General features: G+C 52.3%; 1 protein-coding gene across 2 annotated transcripts in view; it reads left to right on the top strand.

Moving 5' to 3' along the window:
• The first annotated feature begins 2,219 nt into the window (after positions 1 to 2,219).
• The window catches only part of ARK2C (arkadia (RNF111) C-terminal like ring finger ubiquitin ligase 2C), a 95,636-nt gene continuing 75,668 nt past the window's right edge, over positions 2,220 to 22,187 (top strand). For both annotated transcript variants that reach the window (XM_066352921.1, XM_066352920.1), the window contains exon 1: positions 2,220 to 2,302. In XM_066352921.1, coding sequence (XP_066209018.1) covers positions 2,242 to 2,302 — 61 coding nt within the window. In that variant the 5' untranslated portion in view covers positions 2,220 to 2,241. The remainder of the gene's footprint in view (positions 2,303 to 22,187) is intronic.

Here is a 22,187-nt window from a genome sequence, read left to right as displayed (position 1 = left end):
CACACACACACAAAACAGGATAAAAAGACATGCAGATTATGATGATGAATCTGATATATATATGCATATTGGAAAAGCCTAACATAAAACAGGAAAAAATTTTAGTAGTCAGGTATTTGGTCTTTTCATTTTTAAGATTTTTATTAGTGATGACATTGTGTTTATTTGACAGATAATGAAGAAAGGAAAGAGTTGGTGACAGGATTAGGTTGAAATGACCTTGTAGAGTGAGGCTTAAGACCATTGGGACTTCTCCCCTGGCTGCCTTTATTCCTGATTCTCTGGGGGCAGCTGGGGTGTTCAGGGTGGGGAAGAGGATATATGTGTTTGTGAAAGAAAGGAAGACGTGCACTGGAATTGTGCCCTGCTGTCACCCCTGGGAATACAATAACTGTCTTGGCAGAGCCAAGCTAAGGTTTTTCCTTTGCTGTTTTCTCCTTTGTCTCATTTCACTTGTTTTTCATTCTTCAAGTCTCAGCTTAGGAATCACTTTTCTGGAATCAGCCTCAACTTCCCTTCCTACGTCCCACGCACTGGGCTAGGTGCCCTCTTAGGTGTCCTTCCCCAACACCCTATGCTGTCATCCACCTTGGCACCTGGCAGCCATCACAGTTGATTGCGTTTACATTTTAGAGTTCTCAGGAGGATCTGCCTTTCCGCCCTCTGCCCTGACACGGCATATGACATGTATTCAGTGAATTGTTCTCCTTTCCCTTATCTCAAAAAGGGGGCAGGTTGGGCTGAATTAGCTTCCTTCCAGTTCCACATTGGGTGATTTTACCATCTAGTTTTTTTTTTACCAGATTCATTAAATAGAGGAGTCGATGGGTTTTGAAGACAAGTCCCAGTGTAAGAAATGGCCTCTGTCATTGCACCTGTGGATGGCACCCCATCATACCTGTGGCCTCGGTGTGGACAGTAAGCCCAGTAAGCCTGCTCTGAGAGGGTCATGTTGGTAGTTTTAACTGCAGGTGGGCTGAGTGCATGGAACAATCTCAGTAGTCCACTTGACACACTTGAGAACAGGGCTGCCAGGTGAGGACTCTTTACTTCTGTGTTGCTTACCTGAAAGGCCAGCAACAGGCCACATGTGACACCATGGCTGTGTTTCCACATGTGAATCTGAGGAGCCTTGTTGCCCTGATGTCATGTTTGTACCTGCCTGCTGTGGAAGTGGGTGTGTCTGTGCACATGGCTGGTTGTGTCTGTGTCAGAGTGGGACAAATGTTGACTGAATAACTCTGGGTTTTCTGGTTGAGCGTGTCTCTGTATAAAATGTGTGCATATACCTTGGTGGATAAGTGGCTTTCAATTAAACAAATGATTATTGCCAGCTTTGTGCTCTGTAAGAGCAACGAAGTGGTAGGGAGCGAACATATCTGCATTGTGTACATATCTGCATTGTGTGTCCCCTCTGTGTGTCTTTGGGAATGTGTTCGTGGCACGCACACCTCTTGCGTTAACAAGGCTTTCGGTGTGAGCATGTCTGTGTGGCAGTGCCTAGGTTCTGTGTGCGGCTGCTTGTTCGCTTTCCAGCTTCACTTGTGCCTGCAGTCAGGCTCAGCACGTGCGCCAGCCTCCACGCACAGGTCCTGGAGTGACCCGTGAGCAGTGTGCAAGGACCTCCGGGTCGTGTGCATTTGGTGCGCTCGTGCCTGTCTCTCCGCACGCACGAACGCATCTCCACATGTCTAGGTGCACGTCCCTCTCAGTGTGTGCAGGTTGCGTGTGCACGCCGCCCGATTCTGTGTGCAGGACGTTTCAGGCGCGCGCGCTCTGGCCTGCGGACGGCCAGGGATCCGCGCTGGGCTCCACGCGTCCCCCGGGGCTGACCCCCGCCCCACCCCCTTGCGCTGGGCCGCGGGCCACCGCGATTGGCCGCCCGCTCCCTCTCAGCCGTCAGCCCTCCCCCCGCCACCCGCGCTCCCGCGGTCCCCGCTGTCCCCCGCGGTTCCGGCGAGGCCGCGCCGCGCTGCGCTCTGCTCCCATTGGCTGCACGCGCCTTTGTGTGTCGGCAGCTGCGGCCCCAGCGCCTTTGAATGTCGAGAGGGGCCGGGAAGGGAGCCTTTCCATGGGCCATCTGTCTCCCCGCCAGCCGCCGCCCCACCGCCGCCCGCGCCCCGCGCTCCGCCTCCCGCCCCGGCGGCTCCCGCAGCCCCGCCGCCGCCCGCGCCCGCGCCCCGGAGCCGCGCCACAAAGGGCCCGCGCGCAGCCGCCGCCGCCGCCGCGCGAGGAGCCAGGATGGTCCTGGTCCACGTCGGCTATCTCGTGCTTCCAGTGTTTGGCTCTGTGCGAAACAGAGGTATCGCTTTTTCCTTTCGGGGTCCGCTTCGGAGCGTGCATCGCCGCAGGCACCGGGGCGGGGGCGGGGGCGGGGGCGGGCACTATGGGCGGCGAGGGGCTCAGGGCATACCCGTGGGGACGCAGGGCGAGCGGTGTGTTCTCCCCTCTCCCTTTTGGGGGACCCCCGGGTGTGGAGGTGGCTGCCCTCGTGGGAGCTTTTGTAGTGAAGTTAGGGTTTGGCGAATTTGGGTCCCTCCCTCCCCAGCCCCATTTTTTATTCTTTGCCGCGGACGCAGTTCCCCCAAGTCACAGCCCCTTTCCCTAATTCCTAGTCCTGTATGATTGAAAGACGGAGATACATGACTGTGTATGCGCGCGCGTGCGTGTGTATGTATGTGTGGTAACATACTTGGTTTTCTGTGATTTGCTTTTTTTGAGGTACATGTGTGTTCTGTGTTATTTGTGTTTGTATTTCATTTTTTTTGGCCCTTGAAACCGATGGCTGGGCAGCTGGGATCTGGTCTTTGCCCCATCCCATGCCCCAGCCCCCACCCTCTCGTGGGCACTTGCACGATTTTCCGTCCCATCCTTTTCTCCCTCTAACCCTTTCTATGTGTCGCCCTTATGCCCCCCTCACCCGCCCCCCCCCCCCCGTTGTCTTTGTATGACAGTTGAATTCACGGGTTCAAAATGCTTGTGTGTGTGTGTGTGTGTGTGTGTGTGTGTGTGTGTGAGTGTGTGTGCAAGAGTGTGTGCGCCTCGGAGAGTCAGACGTGCACCGCTGTGCACTCCTGGGCCCAGTGAGAGCCGGGTGCCCGGGCCGTGGGTGTTGCTGTGTGTGAGGATGAGGTGGTAAGCTGCCCCACGCCAGGCCGCTGCCCAGGGCAGGCGTTGACCAAACAGCAGGCCGGTGCCGGCTTTGTTTTTAACTGGGATATATGAGGTGTGTTTATACGGTCCCCTTCCCCACATCCTTTTCCCTCACATTCTGCTACAATAGCTTGACTTTCCCCTCTCCCCCGCAGCCCACCCACCCATTTCTTCCATTTTCTTTTAATCAAAAATTCCCACCTCCCAAGGCAAATCCAAGATGCATTTAGATTCATTTTTTATTCTTTTTGTATTTTGCCTCTGGACTCACATTTCTCTTCTTGGAAATGTTTCTTCTATCCTCTCCCACTCCATGTCTGCTTAAATCCCTGATGGCTAAGGCCCTGCCCCCCTCCCTCCCTCACCACAGAATGATGTCTTCCCTTTGCGACTAGGGCTGCTCCACCAAGACTGGGGGGGGGGGTTCGAGGGGTCAGCGCTTTAGTGCACCCCAGGGGCCCAATTGGGCTAAAAAATTAAAGCCCAGCCCTCTTTCTTCCAGCCCATCTGTCCCCAACTCCACGCCTCTCCCCAGGACCTAAAAAGCCAGGTTGACCCTCTTAGGCTTGTTTGAACCACAGTTTTTTTGTGTGATGATAGAATGATGACATTCTGCATTTATCAAATCTTTTTTTTTCTTCATTGTGTAGCTCAGTGAATGGTCAACTCGCTGCTGTGTGCGCTGTGACCCTCTGCCTCCGCATTTAGCTGTATTGTGACACCCCTCTTAACCATCTCCTGTCTCCATCTGAGGAAGGCATTGCTATTTAAGCGGCAGTATCCCCTATCTCAGGCCAGCCTAGCACTAGGGGTGGGGAGTGGAGGTGGTGGAGTGGGTTGTGTGAGGGATGGGAATGGGGGCTGAATGAGGTCTCCCTCAAAATGCCAAACCCCCTCCCCCAAATCACAATTATGTCTTATTACTTGGCATTTCCTCTGAAAACGGGTGTGGAACATTACACCAGGCAGAAATTCAAAAATGATTAAGAAGGATGTTGAGCCTGAAAGTATAATTATCCTGATTAAATCATTATCATCCTCATTAATACCACCGATCTCTAAATACCATTGCAGGATGCTGAGTCCATGTTTTGAAATTCAAATTACTCAGCTGCCTTTAAATTTTATTTTTAATGCCCCCCCACCCCCAACCAATCGAACAAGAGAAATTCTGCCCTTCAGTCAAAGTTTACTTTGATGGCAAACACGCCCACAGGAAATTCAAGGGCTGAGGGCGCCTGGGCTGTGGGTAAAATTTAGCACAATGTGATAAGGCTTCATGACCTTCCGATAGAGGATACTAATGCTTAACTCAACAAAGTCCTAAACCCCACAATCTTCTTGTAAAAACTATTAGATAGCCTGCAAGCTTAAATCTGTTCTTTTTAGTTTCCATTGTAGTAGTATAGGATGTAGGCCATTTCAGAATAGATGTAGAGAAATAACCATTTTTGTATCTTCATCTTGTTTAGCCAAGTACATTGCACTGTAAATCCCTGTTAAGTGGATTCCTTTTGCCTTGCCTTGGAGGCCATAGCACCCCATCTCCCATTTATCTGGGTGGCCATCAGCTAGCTTCCTGGCAGTGCCCAGGTATAAGTGAACAGATTACATTTAGTCGGAGGCAAAAAATAGTGGTTATATATAATCTATACAAATCTTTGATTAAATGGCAGTGGCTGCTGCCCCATAGACTCTGAAAATTTGGTGCAACAAGGTCCCTGGCTTAAGGTGGGGCCACAGCTGATGCTGTCTTAATTGTTTAACTGTACAGTGTTGAGAACATCTTTGGACATCTGCCTCGGCCCTCAGAACTGCCTCTTTAACAGCCGGCTCCCTTCTGTGGCCTCGCTGGCCAGACCTGCTTAAAACAAACGGAGCGATAATGAGAGAATAGGCCCCTACTTGAAGGCCCTTCCAAAATAAAGTTGCAAGTGGCCTCCCCAGATTGCCATGTGGCAATCTGAAAGGAAGGAGGGGGAAAAAAGAAAAGAAAAGAAAAAAGAACCCCAGCAAAACGGTTTTCCATTAAACAGGGATAGCGTGTTCTGCTGTGCTGAATTACTTCCTGTTCTTATTTCGTGGGTAATTTTTTCTGTATCAAATATCCTTTTGGTTGTGTATCTTTTTCACCTTTTCTTGTACTAAAACTAAAGCATGATCTGTATTTTTTTCCATCCCCCAGTTGACAATGTACAGCGCTCGGTTAGAGATGTTACCCTGCTGAACTGTACTGTGGTCGTGTAGCCGGGGCCATCTGCTCATTGTACGCTGCTTTTGTTCTGTTGCCCTTCGAAGCATGGTGGGCCCAGCCTTCCTTTTTCTTTTTCTTTTTTCTTTTTTTTTTTTTTTGTATCGTGTGCATGACGACATTGTTACACACAGAATTCACTAATACTAATATACAATCTCTCAATAAAGAACTAGTTTCCTATATTAACCTAGTGTGCTTTTTCTCTTGCTGTTTCCCCATTTATTGTCGTATCCTGCTGTTTAGATATCTCCCCCCCTTGCTTTTCTATCCCCACCCTCACCCACCCACCACTCCCACCTCCCATTGTAAGACTCGAGTGAATGCCTTTTTTTTTTTTTACTTTTTTCTTTTGTATTGTGGTACAGATATGGTGACCTTAATCTTATTGAGTCCATATCTTCTTTTACAATAGACATCTGAGTGAGGTGATGGCAGGGGTGAGTTGTCCTGTCACACCCAAACAGCTCAACTGCGTAGAGAGAACCCCTGTCTTTGGTCACCTGTGTAGCTAGTAGCCTCCACATTTCATCTTGGTTTCCAAGTTACACGTCACTGGGTTTGTGATGCTGGTGAAAGGAAGGGGATATAACACATCAGTTGAGAGAAGGGATGCTGTTCTTAACTAGCAATCGTGTAGCATTTCAGACTTGCCTGAACAACTCATTTTTAGTTGTGTTTTAACTTTTCCTTTTACTGTCTCATTGATTTATTGTCCTTCTAAATCATGCTGTGGGCGGGGGGAGGCGTTGACATGTTACATATAGTTGAAACCATGATCTGGAATTTTAAAGTACCCTTTTCTGTGTGCATATTTACACTCTTGGGACTGGCAGTGTAAGGTTTGCATTGAGATCCTGCAGAGGGAAGATGTTTGAAACAGAAACCAATTTGGACCACCCCCGCATTCATCCCAGGGCCAGCAGCCTGACCTGTTAGCGTAGGAATAAGAGGGTCTGTGCCCTGTGCAGGCTGGAAGCCAGTTAAAGCTGATTAGAGCCTAGTCCAGGACAGCTGCCTCATCTGTGGCCCCAGTGCCTCTCTTGAGAAAGAAAGCCAGATCTCCTGGCATTGTCTAAGTGTGTGTGTGTGTGTGTGTGTGTGTGTGTGTGTGTGTGTGTGTTGGGAAAAGGAGGGGAGTCAGGGGGGAAGTCAGGACCCATTCCCAAATAGAATTGGAAGAAGAGTCCTGAAAATGCATCTTTTCCCCTTAATTAAATTTGAGAAGCCAGCAGAGAGGTATCCCCTCCCTCCCCAGTGAAACCCAAATACAAGCATTTGTCAATTACACCTATTCAGTTTTGGCCCGGAACAAGCCTTGCTAAATGAGGTAGATTTTTAGACACTGAGGAAATCAGTTGATTAAAGAAATTCACAGTTCCTTCAAAGGGTCATCATTTGCTTTTCCTCAGGCTAACATGCCTCCTCCTCTCTGCTCGGGCTGTCTCTCTCTCTGACTCACCTCTGCCCCTCGCCAGCGTTCCTTCCTGGGGCCGGGCACCCCTGCCTGAGCATGGTGCTGCCTTGCAGGCTTTGTGGCTTGGTGCGACTCTCCTCTCCCCCATGGCTGCCCTTGCTGCTCCAGCCCTTTGTTCTCATGCTCTCCCCAGCCTGGGTGGGAATGCTGAGCTGATTTACTGTGACACATGGACACACATGGAAGTCCCCAGCGGAGGCTCATGCTGTAGTTGTACCGGAGATACGTAGGTCTTCTAGGATTTTTCTTCCTTTTTATACTCTTTCTCCTTTTCTCCTTTCATTTTGGTTTACGTGTAGCTTTTAATTTTGTACCTAGTTTAAGAAATAAGATAAACCACCCCCAACCCAAACTCAACAATAATAGAACTACTCCAAATCAGGTGATCACCCTTATTTTTGATCTGGGGATCCGTGGCTCATTCGACCAGTATTAACTAACTCTAAAGATTTTGTTTTTCTAAATTAGTGTTATGTATGTCAGAATTATTTGATCAATACATTTCAAGGATGGTTTAGTAACCCAGTAGTAATATAGAAGATTAGGAGGTCAATGAGGAGCCATGTTTTATTAGTGGGTTAATGGGGAGTCATGTTTTAGCATCTTATCAAATGTATTGTATATTCTCACCCAGATTGTCAGAATAAACACATTCATATGAAGGAGCCTCTTCCCCTGACTGGATGATCCAACAATTACAAAGCCATTGTACTTTATATCTACTCTTTCAACCATTTGACACGTATCTGTTTTAATAACTTTTGACTCCAGGATTTTGGAAAAGCCATCTATTAATGTAGATCCGAGACCACAGACTTTGTACTAAAATGGAACACAGCTCTTGTTCACAGCTTCCGTTCTGAACAAGAGAATTTCTGTCTTGAAATTAGCAGAAGAGAAGGCCCACTGAATTGATGAGTTGTCTTTTTTTTTTTTTTTTGTATTTTTCTGAAGTGAGAAGTGGGGAGGCAGAGAGACAGACTCCCGCATGCGCCCGACAGGGATCCTTCTGGCTCTGCCCCATCTGGGCTGTTGCTCTGTTGCGACCGAAGCCATTTTTTTAGCACCTGAGGTGGAGGCCATGGAGCCGTCCTCAGCGCGAGTCCAACTTTGCTCCAATGGAGCCTTGGCTGGAGGGGAAGACAGAGATAGAGAGAAAGGAGAAGGGGGAGGGTGGAGAAGCAGATGGGCGCTTCTCCTGTGTGCCCTGGCCGGGAATCGGGGACTTCCACACACCAGGCCTATGCTCTACCGCTGAGCCAATCGGCCAGGGTGATGAGTTGTCTTAATAGTTTACCATAAATCAGCAAGTACTGATTACGGCATTCAAGGTTAGAGGAAAAGGCCACCAAGAGTCTCAGTACCCTAATATGCAGATGACAGAGCTGGGCCACCTCTCTTTCTTTGCAGTTTGTTAATGTCTTCCCCACTCCATGCCTCCCCCCCTCAGTATCTTTCTCATCTTTAAGCGAGCAGGCTGCAGTGTCACACTGGAAACCCTAATGGTTTTCTGGGCTAGGGAAGCAATAGCTCTGTGCAGGATCCAAGTGCTGTGTTGGGCCCCTTTCCTGAACAGGAGACACAGGCCCTTGACTCCAGTTCAGGAAGTGGCTGTGGTTCTCGGTCCTACTCGACCACTGCTGCACAAATGTGCAAGACCCTTGGGCCTTGGGTTTACTGTGCATCCAGAGAGCTCTCCAAGTATTCCTGGCTCAACATAGCATGAATGTGAATTAGTATTTATTAATTTCCGGTATGGTTTAGCCACAGATGAACGAATATATTTTCAAGACAATTGGGAAGGCAGGCAGATAGCGGGGAGGGCTTATATTAGAGTGACTCAGATTTTCTGGATGACTTGAGGACTAAACACAAACCTTCATAACCCCACGGCTGAGCCACTGGCATTGCCTGTGCTTTCAGGTGCCCACTCACTCACTCACTCACTTGTTTGTTCATTTAGTCAATGAGTGTTTATTGAATACCTACTTGGGGCCAGCAAAGGGGGATATTAAAACAATGTCGGACCTGGGTGCCTGCCCTCCTGTGGCACCTGCTGAGGCTGGGAGATGAATGATGCCTAAGATGTTTCGTGCCTAAGTACCCAAATGGATGGTGGAACATCCTGACTGGTGAGGTGGAAAGAGCTTGGAGCAATTCAGGGGTTGAGTAGTAGCTCAGTGTTGACCTGGAAGGGTGAACTTAGGCCACTGCTCTGAGCATCATCTGAATAATGCCATCATAATACCTACCTAACAGGGTAGACTATTTGAAGGCCCCTGACACACAACAGGTGCCTAGGATGTGCTAGACGGTTGCCTTCCATTCCCAGCAACTGTAGGAGTTTACTGGCCTCAGGGATCAAATAAAGTCAGAGATTACCTTGCTGAGGAGCTGGGGTTGAGATGAGCCTCAGAAAGATGAATATACAGGAGGGAGGAGCTCCCGGTGAGGCATGGGGAAGGAGTGAGATCCAGAGGCTCTGGTTTGGCAAGAACAGAGAGTACATATGAGGGGGGAGGGAGGTGAGGGTGTGTAGGGGTATGTGTGCAGGTCTGTCCCATTACACAGCCCATAGGGGCACCAGGACCATTGTCCTGTCTTTGAATGATTCTCCCTAGACCGCAGCTCCAGGAATTAAGCAGCAAGAGGCCTAGAAAATGGGGAGAAAAGTCTAGAAGAGATGCTGAGCCAGGTTTGAAAGCCTTTGGAAGCTCTGGTAGAGTTTAGACTTGCTCTGTTAGCCATTGGCAGCTCTCTGGGAAGAGTTCTGTCTCAACAACTTATTATGGCAGCTGATGACATAGGGGTGATCCTAGGAGACTCAGGCCAGGGAGTGGGCCATGGCAGGCTTTCAGGGGTGATGCAGCCCAAACCAGGAGTGTGGGAGATGGGATGGGATGGAAGCTTGGCATGAGGGGCCTTACTGTAAGAGGAAGTAAGCAGAACTGAGTATACACAAGCCTTTTCATGTTTTGTTATGTTATTTTCACAAGCGTCACTTTTAATGGCTGCATAATATTCCACGTGAATGGTAGTTCTGCATTCCGGCTCAGTAGTTTCTGAGATACTCAAATGTTTCTCTGCGTGTCACCTGCCCTGGGCTGTTTGGAAGGAGGTGGCTCATGGGGCAGGTCTGCAGCACCCACACTTCTCTGCCCATGCAGGCCCTTCCATCAGCAGGCCGAGAGAGGTGCAGGGCAGGGCAGGTAAGAGAGGGTTTGGGGAAGGAAGAATATCAGGATAAACTCTTTTGAGAGCTGGGTTCTGGTCTTTGTTCTGCCATGAATGTCCACTGTGATCTTGAGCACGTCAACTTCCTCCACCAGATCTCAGTTTCCTCATCGGTGAAATGGTATTTTTCGCCCAAGACTTGTCATGTGAAGCAATGCATATGAAATAAAATGAGAAGCCAACCAAAGGCAACAGTAATAATACTGAGTACTATTCACAGCGGCAGTCTTCAGACAGGCCACCCGGTGCAGAGGGAACAATCCTGTCTTCCAGTCGCACTCCGCCAGTATCCTATGTGACCTGTTGGCCAGTCTGCTCTGCGCCTGCACTTCCTATCTGCCAAAGGATATAATTGGCTTAATTGCCCCTTCCTGCTCTAAAAAGCTGTGATTTCCTCTTGATGAGAATAACTTACATTTCCATTCTTTTTGCCTTTGCCTCGGGCAGCAGCCGCCAGCTCTTTAGGGCTCAGTGGAAGGCACATGCACTTCCGCTGGCTAGCTTGCTGTGCTGGAGGCGGGAAGGGGAGCGGCACTTACCTCTGGTGGCTTGTGCCCGGGCAGGAGCACAGACCCCAAGGGGCTCGCGCTTAGAGCTGGCCCTGCTTCCTGGCCCCGCTGCTCTTGTTCAGCCTCTGCCACAGTAAATTCCCTGGGATCTCTTTGCTTCCCAATGCAGCCCTTCCTTGAACCACCCTCCTGTGGTGTGCTGCTGCGATGTCCCCCACGTGGTGGTGGTTTGTCCCGAGGTGGTGGAGGCAGTGCAGCACTGGCCTTGGAGACCAGGAGGGGATGTCAGTGCTGGCTGCTGACTCAGCACCAGCCTGCAGGGGAGGGCTGGGTGGGGCTCTCAGAGGCTGAGGAAGTGAGGACTCAGCCAACACCTGTCTGAGGAAGGGCAGGAAGCTTTGGAGCAGCTGCTGCCCCTCTAGGTCTGTGAGTGGGTGGGAAGGGGGCGGAGGCACTGGCAAGGTGCCCCCCCCCCCAGCCAGCTCGCTTAGCTCTGGCTCTAATTCAGCAGCTGCCAGGCCTCCATGCTACCCCCCTCCCTGCCACTCAGCCCCCCTGCCCCAGGACCAACCCACTCCTAAAACAATTGCTTTTGCTCCCAAATTCTGTGGGCACTGATGGGTTAATGTGCTCACCCAGACCCCAAGGCTGGAGACACTGAGACACTGGCTTTCCTTAAGTCCAAGGGTGGCCCTTCCAGGTGGTCCTCAGCCTCCATGGGACTCCTGGAGGGGCTGGAATGCACTCTGGGGGAAGGCTGCTGGGCCTGTCAGGAACCCCCCCCCCCCCCCGACCAAAGCTCCAGAGCTGAGAAGTCTGCCAGAGGAAGGTATGGCTGTGATGTGGGGGGGGGGGGGGGCCTGGGCCCACAGGCCGGTCCCTTTTTTCAAAGCTCCCTGCACTGCTGGTGACCCACTGCTCAGCAATGTGTGTGCCCGTCTTGGTGCTGAGGGAGGGAGACAAGAGGCAGCTGGGCAGAGCCCGGTTCGCTTGGCATTCACCAGAGTCCCTGTTGGACATCAGGGTGGGCAGGCCGTGCTTGTGGCCCCAGTTTGGTGGCCTCACCTCCCCGGGCATAGGTAGGAGTCAGGCCTGGGGAGGGGGCTTAGTCAGCTGTTCGGAGGGAGGCTGGGCCTGGGAGGCAGCTCCTGCTGGACTTCCTTCTGCCGAGGAGTCCCTGAGGCTACCCCCGACAGTGGTGCCCCAGGGCAGTGGTGCCCCAGGGCAGTGCTCTCACGGCCCAGAGCAGTGGGGGAAGGGCAGTAAGAGGCCGCAGGACAGAGCTGGGGCCCCAGGACTGAGGAAGCCAGCTCCTTACCTGGAGGGAAGGGAGCACCAACCAACCGCCCTCACCTGGATGGGCAAGCTGCCAGCGTAATGAAGGTAGAGAAGCCCAGGTGTGAACCGGGGATGACACCGTTCTGTCCCCAGCCCATCCCGAAGGTCCCTGACCAGGGCCTCTTCCTCCGGGAGAGCAGTGGAGGAAAAGGCAGGCAGACAGATGGGGACTGGGCGGAGGCAGTCAGAGACAGGCTCGGCTGGCTCACTCGTCAGTGGGTGCCACCCATCTCTGGGCACTCCCTGAACCTGTGCTGTACCTGCAGCCCTGCCTCGTGCTGCCCACGGCGGGCCTGGCCTGCCCTCTGGGGGTGTCCAGCCTGGAGGGGAGAGTGGGCAGGTGTGTGACGGAAGGGGAGCAGCGCCTTGGCTCAGAGCGAAGGAAAGACCTGTCACACCGCAGGATAAACAGCACGTGTCCTGCTTTACTGCTAACTGTGGAGAAAGGGAGACTTTTATATTAAACTAAACAAGGAATTCTGTGTCACCAGTTGCAGATTTTGCATGAACTTTTGATTGAAAACATAGAAGTTTGATGACGTAGTTAATTTGGGCAGGCCAGTCCTAGCCACGCCCCGGTGGTTGTTGCACGCTGCACCGACTTTGGGCACCTTCTGGGGAATTGTGGGAAGCACTTCTGCGTGGCACAATGTCTCCTTTTCACAAAACTAGAAACACAAGTCTGCCCGGTGGCTGGAGTCGCAAAGCCAGCTCCCCAGAGCCCCCTCAGGATGGGGACCCGTTCTGTTAGCTCTGAGGCCCAGAGCTGTCCTGGAGTCTTGAATCAAGGCCAGTGGGAAGCAGTCTGAGTTCCAGCAACCCCAGCACAGGCGGCCGAGGGGCACTTCATGGGCGAGGCTGAAGACAGTGTGAGGTTTCACGGGGCAGAGGGAGAAGGAGTGGAGTTTCAATATGGTGGCTGATCCACATGTGTTTGTAGTCCGGAGAGCCAGGGCCCAAGGAGGATGGTCAAGGGATGGAGAGGAGCCCTTTGAACAGGTGTATGAGGGAGGGCTTCCTGTGCACGACGTCCAGCAGGGGCTGCCCTGGTATTTTAACACTTTTTTTTTTTAAATGTAGTAAAATCTATTTAGCATAAAATTGTCAGTATAGCCATTTTTATAGTGTATAATTCAGTGGCACTAAATACATCCACGGTGTTGTGACACTGTCACCACTTTTATTTCCAAAACATTTTCATCTCCCCAACAGCAACCCTTTGACCCTGAGAGCTGCTCCCCACCCAGGCTGCCTTTCCCGGGCTCCTCAAGGACGGTCGGGGAGACCGAGTACCTGGAAGTCATGTGCACATTTTGGAATAAGGTGGTCTTGGGTTCAACTTCTGGTCTCCCCACCTACAAGCCAGGTGAATTTGGACCTTTCTGAACCTCAGTCTCTTTTTCATCAGAAAAAATGGAGATAATCATTATTAATATCAGTGTCATGAGAGTAGAGCATGGAAGAGAGATATGATTCACAGTACAAGGCACACAGAATCCTGGGAGGTGTTCTGCAAAAGATAACCATTCTCAACTTGACCTGCCCACTCTGAACATATATCCCTGCATGGGTCTGGAACAGTCTGAGGGTTCCTGCGGGAGTGCCAAAGAACAGACAGGGAAGGGCCAGGCGTGTTTCAGCTTCACTGCTTAAGAAGTTACCGAGAATCTACCGATGGGTGGTGGGCAGCCAAGATGCAGGCAGCTTCTGGCACACAGCTTTGCTGGGGAGACCTCGAGAACCCCTGAAGTGGGCAAAGAACACACGGACTGACTAGAGGCCACGGTCGCTCTGGCCAGAAGTTGTGGCCACGCCCGGAGGCAGCTGGCCAGGGTTGGCACAGGGGGTGGGGAGAGGTCCTGGGGGCCCGGGGAAGTCAGGAGGCAGAGCTGCAGTTGTTCTCTGACGAGGGAGGTCTGTAGACTGCTGCCTGGGGAGCTATCAGGTCAGCCTGCTCCCCTCCCCCAACCCTTCTACCTGCAGTCCCAGACCTGATCCAGGAGGTGAATGTTCAGAGTCTGGTGGCTGTCACCTTGTCTGGTTCTTCTTTTTCTTTCTGGAGCATTGGGCCCTCCCATGTCATTGTCATCCCATCCATTCCATCCCCTTCCTTCCTGTTATCCACCCTGGCCCTGGCCGTCTCTCCTGAACGCTCTGTGTCCTCTCCCCCCCTCTGCCCACCCGGGCTGCCTGAGTGCCTCCATGGGTCCACACACTGCCCCGTGGGAGGGCTGTGCAGAGGGAGGCTGGCCCAGGGGCATCATCATCTTCCTCTGAAATGGGCAGCCATCTTGGGGCATTTGTTCTGCTTCCTCCCAACTGGGGTGCTCGTTCTTACCTCCCAGGCTGGGTGAGGATCAAGTGAGACGGCGATGTAATGTGCCCACCATGACACGTGGCCCCAAATACAGGGCTACTCTTCCTGTATGTGGCCCCTACTAGGGAGTTTCTACGTGCTGAACGCCCTGCCTGCTCCTAGGAGGAACTTGGAATTTGCTATGGGGAACAAAGAGGAAGGGAAAACTCTAAACCTCAGTGTTCTCACCTATAAAATGAGAACCTCCCCCCACAAGGTTATAATGAGGCTCAGATTTGATCATGGGTTTGTTTAGCTCATCTAACTGAGGTGCGCTGAGTATCTACAATGGACCAGATGTGCCGGGCACTGGGGGCCCGGGGAGAATAATGACAGTAGCAAACATTCTTGTCACACTTGCTCTGCCCTAAAGAAACTCAGTCTGGTGGGAAACAGACATGTGAACACTCGGAAGGTATGCGCCACGGTGTGGACTGGCTGCTTCCTCAGTCTGTGGGGAGCGTCCTGGGGAAGGCAGTGCCCAGAGGGGCTGCTGCTGAGCTGAGTCTTCCAGGATGTGTGGGGGGTTGACCAGGGGGCTGCAGGCAGAGGGGCTGCAGGGACCCGAGGTGGGCCGGGAAGCAGAGTGCTGCAGAGGGGGCATGTGCAGGAGGCTAGTGTCCTGTGAGGGAGGTGGGGCTTTGCCACTCCTCACTGTCAGCACAGCAGCGCTGCCTGTTGATGGGCACACAGGGCACCCGGAGCTCCAATGTCCTGAGCTAAGGGCTAAAGATGTGGCCTGGGCATTGCCCTTGAAGACCTAGAAACAAGGCCGGGATCTTGACAGATCCCCATGAAACAATCATGAGGCATAATAATAAATAATAGTAGTAATAATAATAATAGGGTTATCGTGACCTACCACTGGGAAGTCTGGGAGGAAATCGGGAGGGGAAGAGGAGGAGTGTGTGGTGTCTGGCAGTGCTGCAGGCTGCAGGGGTTGGGGTGTTGAGCTGACCCTGAAGCAGGGGCCTGGGCAGCATTTCCCACACTGTCCAGCCAAACCGCCAGGACCTCTTAAGTTGTTAAAAGTAGTATCTGCAAAAGAGTTACATGTTCCAACAACTTGAAAAATACTACACACTACACCGCTTTCTTGGAGAGTCCCAATTCATATTCGCACATTAAAGATTCTGATAAGTCCTGCAATAAAGAATCCCTTTGGCTCTGCTTCAGTAGCATTTTTTCTAAACTATCTGAGCACAGAACTTGGTGTGTGTGTGTGTGTGTGAGTATGTGTGTATGAGTGTGTGTGTGAGAGAGAGATTCTAGAAGCATGCCTTGAACTTGGTGCATGGAGCACAGTTTGGGAAATGCTGGCCTGACACCTGGGTCATCTAGCTCAATACTGGCCCGGACCAACGCCCTTATATCGAGGGGAAATGGTGACTGAAAGAATGGCCATGAAAGGTGGCTCATCAGTTGGTGGCTGCCTGTCTTGAAGTCCCCCCAACCCTAGTCTTCCTTCCAGGAGTGCCCTCCTGTACTACATAGAAGAGTCTGAGGTCATGAGTCAGTGGTGAGCCAGTCACTCACTCTCAGCGACACCCCTGCAGGCTAGTCTGGGGGCTCTGCTAGGGGCTGGGAAGCTGGGGCAGCCCTGGAGGGAGCTGTCAGTCACCGGAGGGTCTGGGCTTGTACCAAAGCCCCAGTCTGCTCAGGACTCCCCCGCCCTGCCTTCTTCTACTCATGGCCTTGTCCAGATTCTTTGGGGGTGGGCTTTCTTCCTACCGGCTGGGAGAACCCTCGGCCCATAACCACCACCCCTGCTACATTTGACGCACTGCACGTGGTCCATGTAGCACTTGATGTTCACAGAAGAGTGCACCCAGATGCCCCACCCTGACACACCCATCCCCCCACAGCCCCCTGTAATCCACATTCGTGTACAAGCCACAAACATTTATGCTGTCGACATGTACACTCATTAATATCCGTACACATAGATCAGGACCAGTATATACACACTCACATTCACAGGTGCAAATACGTGCACACATTCAACCACATGCTGCTCACACACACATGTACACACAGGTACATGCATTAATTTCTACACACACATCTCAGGAAATACAAATTTAAGGGACCCAAGACTGCTGAAGAGCCTGAGCCGGTGGCAATCAGTTGTCATTGTCCTGAGGGCTCTGTCTCCACGGCTCATGTTGGGGCCCTTGGAGGGGCGGTGTCTGTCTGGCTAATGAGGGGGCTCAGCTGATTTGCTGTGGTCTCCATTGTATCCACCTGGTGATGGATAAAACAAACATTGCAAAGCCCCTTTGGGATGCTGTGTGGCTTGGAGGGCTTCATGGAGGAGGTGGGTCTTAAGCTGGGGTTGAGGGTGAGGTCCATGTCAGTAGGAAGTGAGAGAGGGGAGGGCACTGAAGTGGGGGACTGCCTGCAGGGCATGAGGAAGTGAGCTGAGACAGTGTCCCCAACCCTGAGACTCCTGCAGTGGTTATAGGGACAGTTTGGGCAGAGGTGGAAGAAGACTAGGCGGGGCCGGGATGTGGCCAGCCCCACTTGTACCCTGAGCAGTGGCCTTGATGCCCGGGAGACTCCTCAGCCGGTGCTCAGTCTCTGCACCAGGTGGCTGGGGGGATTAAAGAGACAGTGCAGTATTAATGTTGTTGCCCTGTTTTATAAAGTGTCCTAACAAGCTGGTGAGCCAGGCACACTCAGTCTTATTTACGGCTGCTATTATTTCTCCGGCATTGAGATTAATTTGACGATAGCTGTTTATAAGCTCTTCTATCATCAGATAGGCCCATTACCTGGGAGGAGAGGAGGGCTGGATTTAATTTGTGCACAGAGCGCTGGGTTCTCCTGCTCGCAGAGTGTATAGGAGTCATAGCCATAAATCATGGACGGCGCAGTGATGCTGAGAGCAGAGGCCCGGAGTGCCCCGAGTGGGCAGTGTTCGGGAGAGGGACGTCCTCGCAGACGGGCAGGTCTGCAGACCCAGATGGTTGACGGCCGTCACCTACACCAGTCATGCTGGAAGAGAGACCCTGGGACATCACTGGGCCAAGGAGGTGCAAACTCTAGAGTCTACACCAAGTAAGAATAATCTGGAAGCTTGTTAAAATACAGATTTCCTCAGCCTTCCAGGAAGTCATCACCTCTGGGGTGGGGTTTGGGACTTCCTGCCTGGCACATTCCTGCTTCCGTGAGTCTTGATCCGTGGAGGGCTGTGGACAGGCCCCCACTGGCTCCCTCCAGGTCCCCTTGCTCCAAGCACAGGGTCCCTGTCCCTAGATCTCTGAAGAGAAAGGGACAGGGAAGGCAAAGAACGAGGCTGGGTCTTCAGCTAAGTGGTGAAGTTGGCAAAAGCTGTCCCCTTCCTCCCACGGAGGCCCCTGTCCCCAGCCCCGCGTTGTCGTCCTCGGCTGGCCTGTGAGTGCCTCCTGCAAGCAGGAGAGGAGCATCAGTCCATGAATGTCGCCCTGGAGGCTTTGCAGGCATCATCTCTCTCATCTTATATTGATCTTTGGGTGACCTTTAAAAAAAACCTGATTAAAAGATAAGAAAACAGGAGTTGCAAGGGCAGTTTTAAATTAGGTGGCCTAGAAATTGAGCCCTGGTTGTAAATCCAGCTCATACATCACTGAAGCCCCTTCATACATGACATGGCCCCTTCATACGTGACATGGCCCAGCCATGAACCTGCGTGCACAGACATTGCATCCCGCAGTCGACAATAAAACTACCAGTGTGCATTGGGATGGGGTTCACAAGAATTTGAGGTGTAAAGGGGTCCTCTTGCTCCACACACCTGGGCAGCCTTCCTCCAAGGGGTGGGTATGTTCTCCTGGCGACCTCTGGGCAGAAGGCAATGGTTTCTTCTCCACTTGTGGCCTGGCTGATCAATGGGAGAGGTAGTTGTGGGGAAGAAGGGCCTGACTCCCACACATAACCCCTGTCCTGCCCTCTCCTGTCCTGTCCTGATGGAGGCCAGTGGCCCACGAGTGGCAAACTTGCCCTGTGCCTGTCCTTGTATTTCCCGGGCCTGTTCCAGGATCACAGCTTGATGTCCTCTGCCTCCCAGGCCCTGCCCTTTTCTTCTCACCATTGCTTCGCATCCCAGAAGCCTTTGCAGGGCTCTGGGGGCACTTTTGAGAATTCCGCAGGCCGAGCATCCCCAGTTCCTTCTCCTGGACACTTGCTTGGATGAACTCCTAGGGGTCAAAGCTCATAAAAAGGGACGGTAGCTGGTATGAGCTCCATCAGACATCTTCCCCTTATCGAGAATCTGCTCTTCCATTAATGTAGCCTATGTTTGCATCAGATGTTTGGGGCCCACTCCACCCAGTCATCCAACTTAATTTATGGAAACCAGAACTCTTGAATCGGATAGCACTTGCTATGGAGAGGCTTAAGTTCTAGCCTAGTGGAGCTGGTTTATTGAGTAGGGTGTCAGTTTGGCTTTGGTGACACTCAAAATAAAGGTGGCTTACAGGGGATACCAACTTAGTGGTCCCGAGCAGGCCTGGCTGGCAGGACCTTGATGTTGGGACTCAGGTGTCTCCTCTCATTGTACCACCCTCCCTAGAATATGGTCCTTTTCTGCTTGGTCCTGGACAGTGTACCCCATGATCACTTTCTAAGCAGCAGGATGAAGGAAGAAGGGAAAGGACAAAAATAGCATGATATGATGTTGCCCCAGTGAGTCGCTCTTATTTATATCCCATTGAGCAGAACTAAGTCCTATGACCATGCATGGCTGCAAGGGAGGCTGGGAAATGTAGTCCTTCTTCTGGAAGAACACATGCCCAGCTAAACTCGGGGGTTCCATTACCTCAGAAAAAGAGAACAGATATTGGAAGAGAGCTAGTCATTTTTGCATCAGTGGGTTCTTAGGACTCACACATTAGGTTTTACGTTGGTCCTAGTTAAAGATTGTCCTGTCTGCCCCTCTCAGTGTGGTGCTGTGGTAGATGGGGCTAGCATACCCTCCATGGCTTCACTAATAGGCAAGGACAGAGCCCCACAGCTGGACTCGAGAAGCCACCATCCACTCTATAAGTTGATGTCAAACCACTCAGCTGTATTTTTTTTTAAGTAAGAGGAGGGGAGATAGATTCCAGCATGCACTCTAACGGGGATCTACAAGGCAACCCCTGTCTGGGGCAGATGCTTGAATCCACCGAGCTACCCTCAGCACCTGGGGCTAATGCTCTCATCAGTCGAGCCACTGGCTGTGGGAGAGGAAGAGGGAGAGAAGGGGGAGAGGGATGGCAAGAGAAGCAGATGGTCGTTTCTCATATGTGCCTTGACCGGGGATCAAACCTGGGACATCTGCACGCTGGGCCGACGCTCTATCCACTTATGCCCAGGGTCCACTCAGCTGTATTGATAGAATGTACTTGTTCACTGAGCTACAAATTCTCCTCCTTATTCTGGTGAGTAGGTCTCATTCCACATCTTGTCCAAAAGAATGTAGTCGGCTGTTAGTGCTAAGAATGAGGTGATGCCTGTGAGTGCCCAGCCCAGGGTGTGGGGTACAGGACTCTGCAATGCTTCCTCCACATCACAGCTGTTCCCCAAGAGGTGCATCCTCCTCTTTAAGGGCCAGAGGGCGCCTGGGTTAGAAAGGCAACATTCTGTGTCTTGAGCTGCGGTATTGACTTCAGATGGGACAACTGGCTTGGTCTAGTTCGTACACCTGTCACTGGGTTAATCTGGGAAGCTTGCAAAAACTCATATTCCCATGTCCCACAGCAGAGCTACCTTTCTTGGGTAAGGGTCTATATTTTTATGTATTTGTTCATTTTAAATACAAGCTAGTTGTTTTGTCATTAAAGAAGAAAGACATCAGGGAAAAACATCAGTACTATGGAAGACTCATCGCTGAACAGGAAGTTTGTCTCCTCTTTCCCCATCCACTTCCCCTTGCCCCCCCCCCCAGGCCCCTCCCCGGAGATAATCATGTTCATACTCATCCTGGGTCAAGCGCCGTGCTAGTCATTGTATACATTGTTTTGAACAGAACCCATATGTCCCTGCCTCATGGAGCTTACAGTTTGGTGGCAGTGACTGGGAGGGAACAAGTGACCCACAAATGCATACATAGTCATGAAATGTGACAAAGGTCCGGCACGAGCAGAACAGGGTATCAGGAGAGAGGACGGCAAGGACGACCTCCTTTTGGTGGGCTGTGGGGAGGAGGGGGACTGGGTGGGATGAGGACCTCCCGACCACCTGTCAGAATCCCAGGCTGTTCTGCAGGCATCTTTGGAGGAGGTCTTGGGACCCTCTCATTACTCACTTGATACCTGGCCTACCGAGGGCAGCAGAGCCCTCTGATGTTTGGGAGTCAGGTTGCTGACATTATCTATGATGTCAATTTCCTGGGGCCACCATAACATAGGACCGCAGACCGAATGGCTTCACTCAATAGAAATGGATTCCCTCACAGTTCTGGAGGCTGGAGTCTGAAATCAGGGTGTTGACAGGCCACACTCCCTCTGAGGTCTCTAGGGAAGGACCCTTCCTGCCTCTTCCAGCGTCTGGGGTTTTTTGGCAGTCCTTGGAGTTCCTTGGCTTGTAGACACATCCGCTCATCTCTGCCTCTGTCATCACCTGGCATTCTCCTGTGTATCTCTGTGTCTACATGGCCTTCTTATAAGAACACTAGTCATTGCATAAAAGTTCCCTCTAATCCACTCATTTTGACTGGATCACATTTACAAAGACCTTGTTTCCAAATCAGGTCACAGTCACAGCTACTGGGGGGTTAGGACTTTGAGGAATCTTTTTTGAGGGGGGAGGAAACAACTCAACCCACAACAAGTATGAAACCTCCAGGCCCGGGGGCTGGCACAGCCTGTGAGGGCTGCACGGGTTCAGGGAAGGGGATATGGTCCCTGCCCGGGGGCTGGCACAGCCTGTGAGGGCTGCACGGGTTCAGGGAAGGGGACATGGTCCCTGCCCGGGGGCTGGCACAGCCTGTGAGGGCTGCACGGGTTCAGGGAAGGGGACATGGTCCCTGCCCGGGGACTGGCACAGCCTGTGAGGGCTGCACGGGTTCAGGGAAGGGGACATGGTCCCTGCCCGGGGGCTGGCACAGCCTGTGAGGGCTGACGGGTTCAGGGAAGGGGACATGGTCCCTGCCCGGGGGCTGGCACAGCCTGTGAGGGCTGACGGGTTCAGGGAAGGGGACATGGTTCCTGCCCGGGGGCTGGCACAGCCTGTGAGGGCTGCACGGGTTCAGGGAAGGGGACATGGTCCCTGCCCAGGGGCTGGCACAGCCTGTGAGGGCTGCACGGGTTCAGGGAAGGGGACATGGTCCCTGCCCGGGGACTGGCACAGCCTGTGAGGGCTGCACGGGTTCAGGGAAGGGGACATGATCCCTGCAGGCCGGCGTGGGCAGGGCAGGCGGGCTTCAGGAAGGGGAAGTGTGGATGGTTTGGGAGGATTGAAGCACATGGGGGGCGGGAGCGTGTGCGAGTAGAGGGGTGAAAGACAGAGGCAGAAACGCGCAGGGATGGGTCCGAGGGCCTCCTCAGAGCCCCTTCCAGCTTGGAATCCAGCAAGGTGAGGCCACGGCACTACGAAGCCTGCCTGCCGTGCAGCCTGAAGGCAGCTCATTGTTCCTCTCCTGAAGGAGCAATTCAGGCTTGGGGTATTCTTAGCCCTCCTCTGCGACCTTCCCGCCTCCCCCTGGCTGTGGCCTTCAGGTATGGCGACTGTTACCAGGGCTCCTGTGATGAGCTCACCCATGTCCCCATAGCCCAGAGCCTTTGGCCCTTGATGCCATGCTTCAAACACCCAAAACAATCCCTTCCCTATGCCCACACTAACCAGCTTCCTTTCTCTCCCACTCCTCCTGTCCTCAGGGAGAAACCCGTAGTTGGGATGACACCTGTC

The sequence above is a fragment of the Saccopteryx leptura genome, chromosome 11 (genome assembly GCF_036850995.1).
Source record: "Saccopteryx leptura isolate mSacLep1 chromosome 11, mSacLep1_pri_phased_curated, whole genome shotgun sequence".
NCBI lineage: Eukaryota > Metazoa > Chordata > Mammalia > Chiroptera > Emballonuridae > Saccopteryx > Saccopteryx leptura.
Note: the sequence above shows the minus strand (reverse complement) of the source record. Positions and strands in the feature narration are given on the sequence as shown.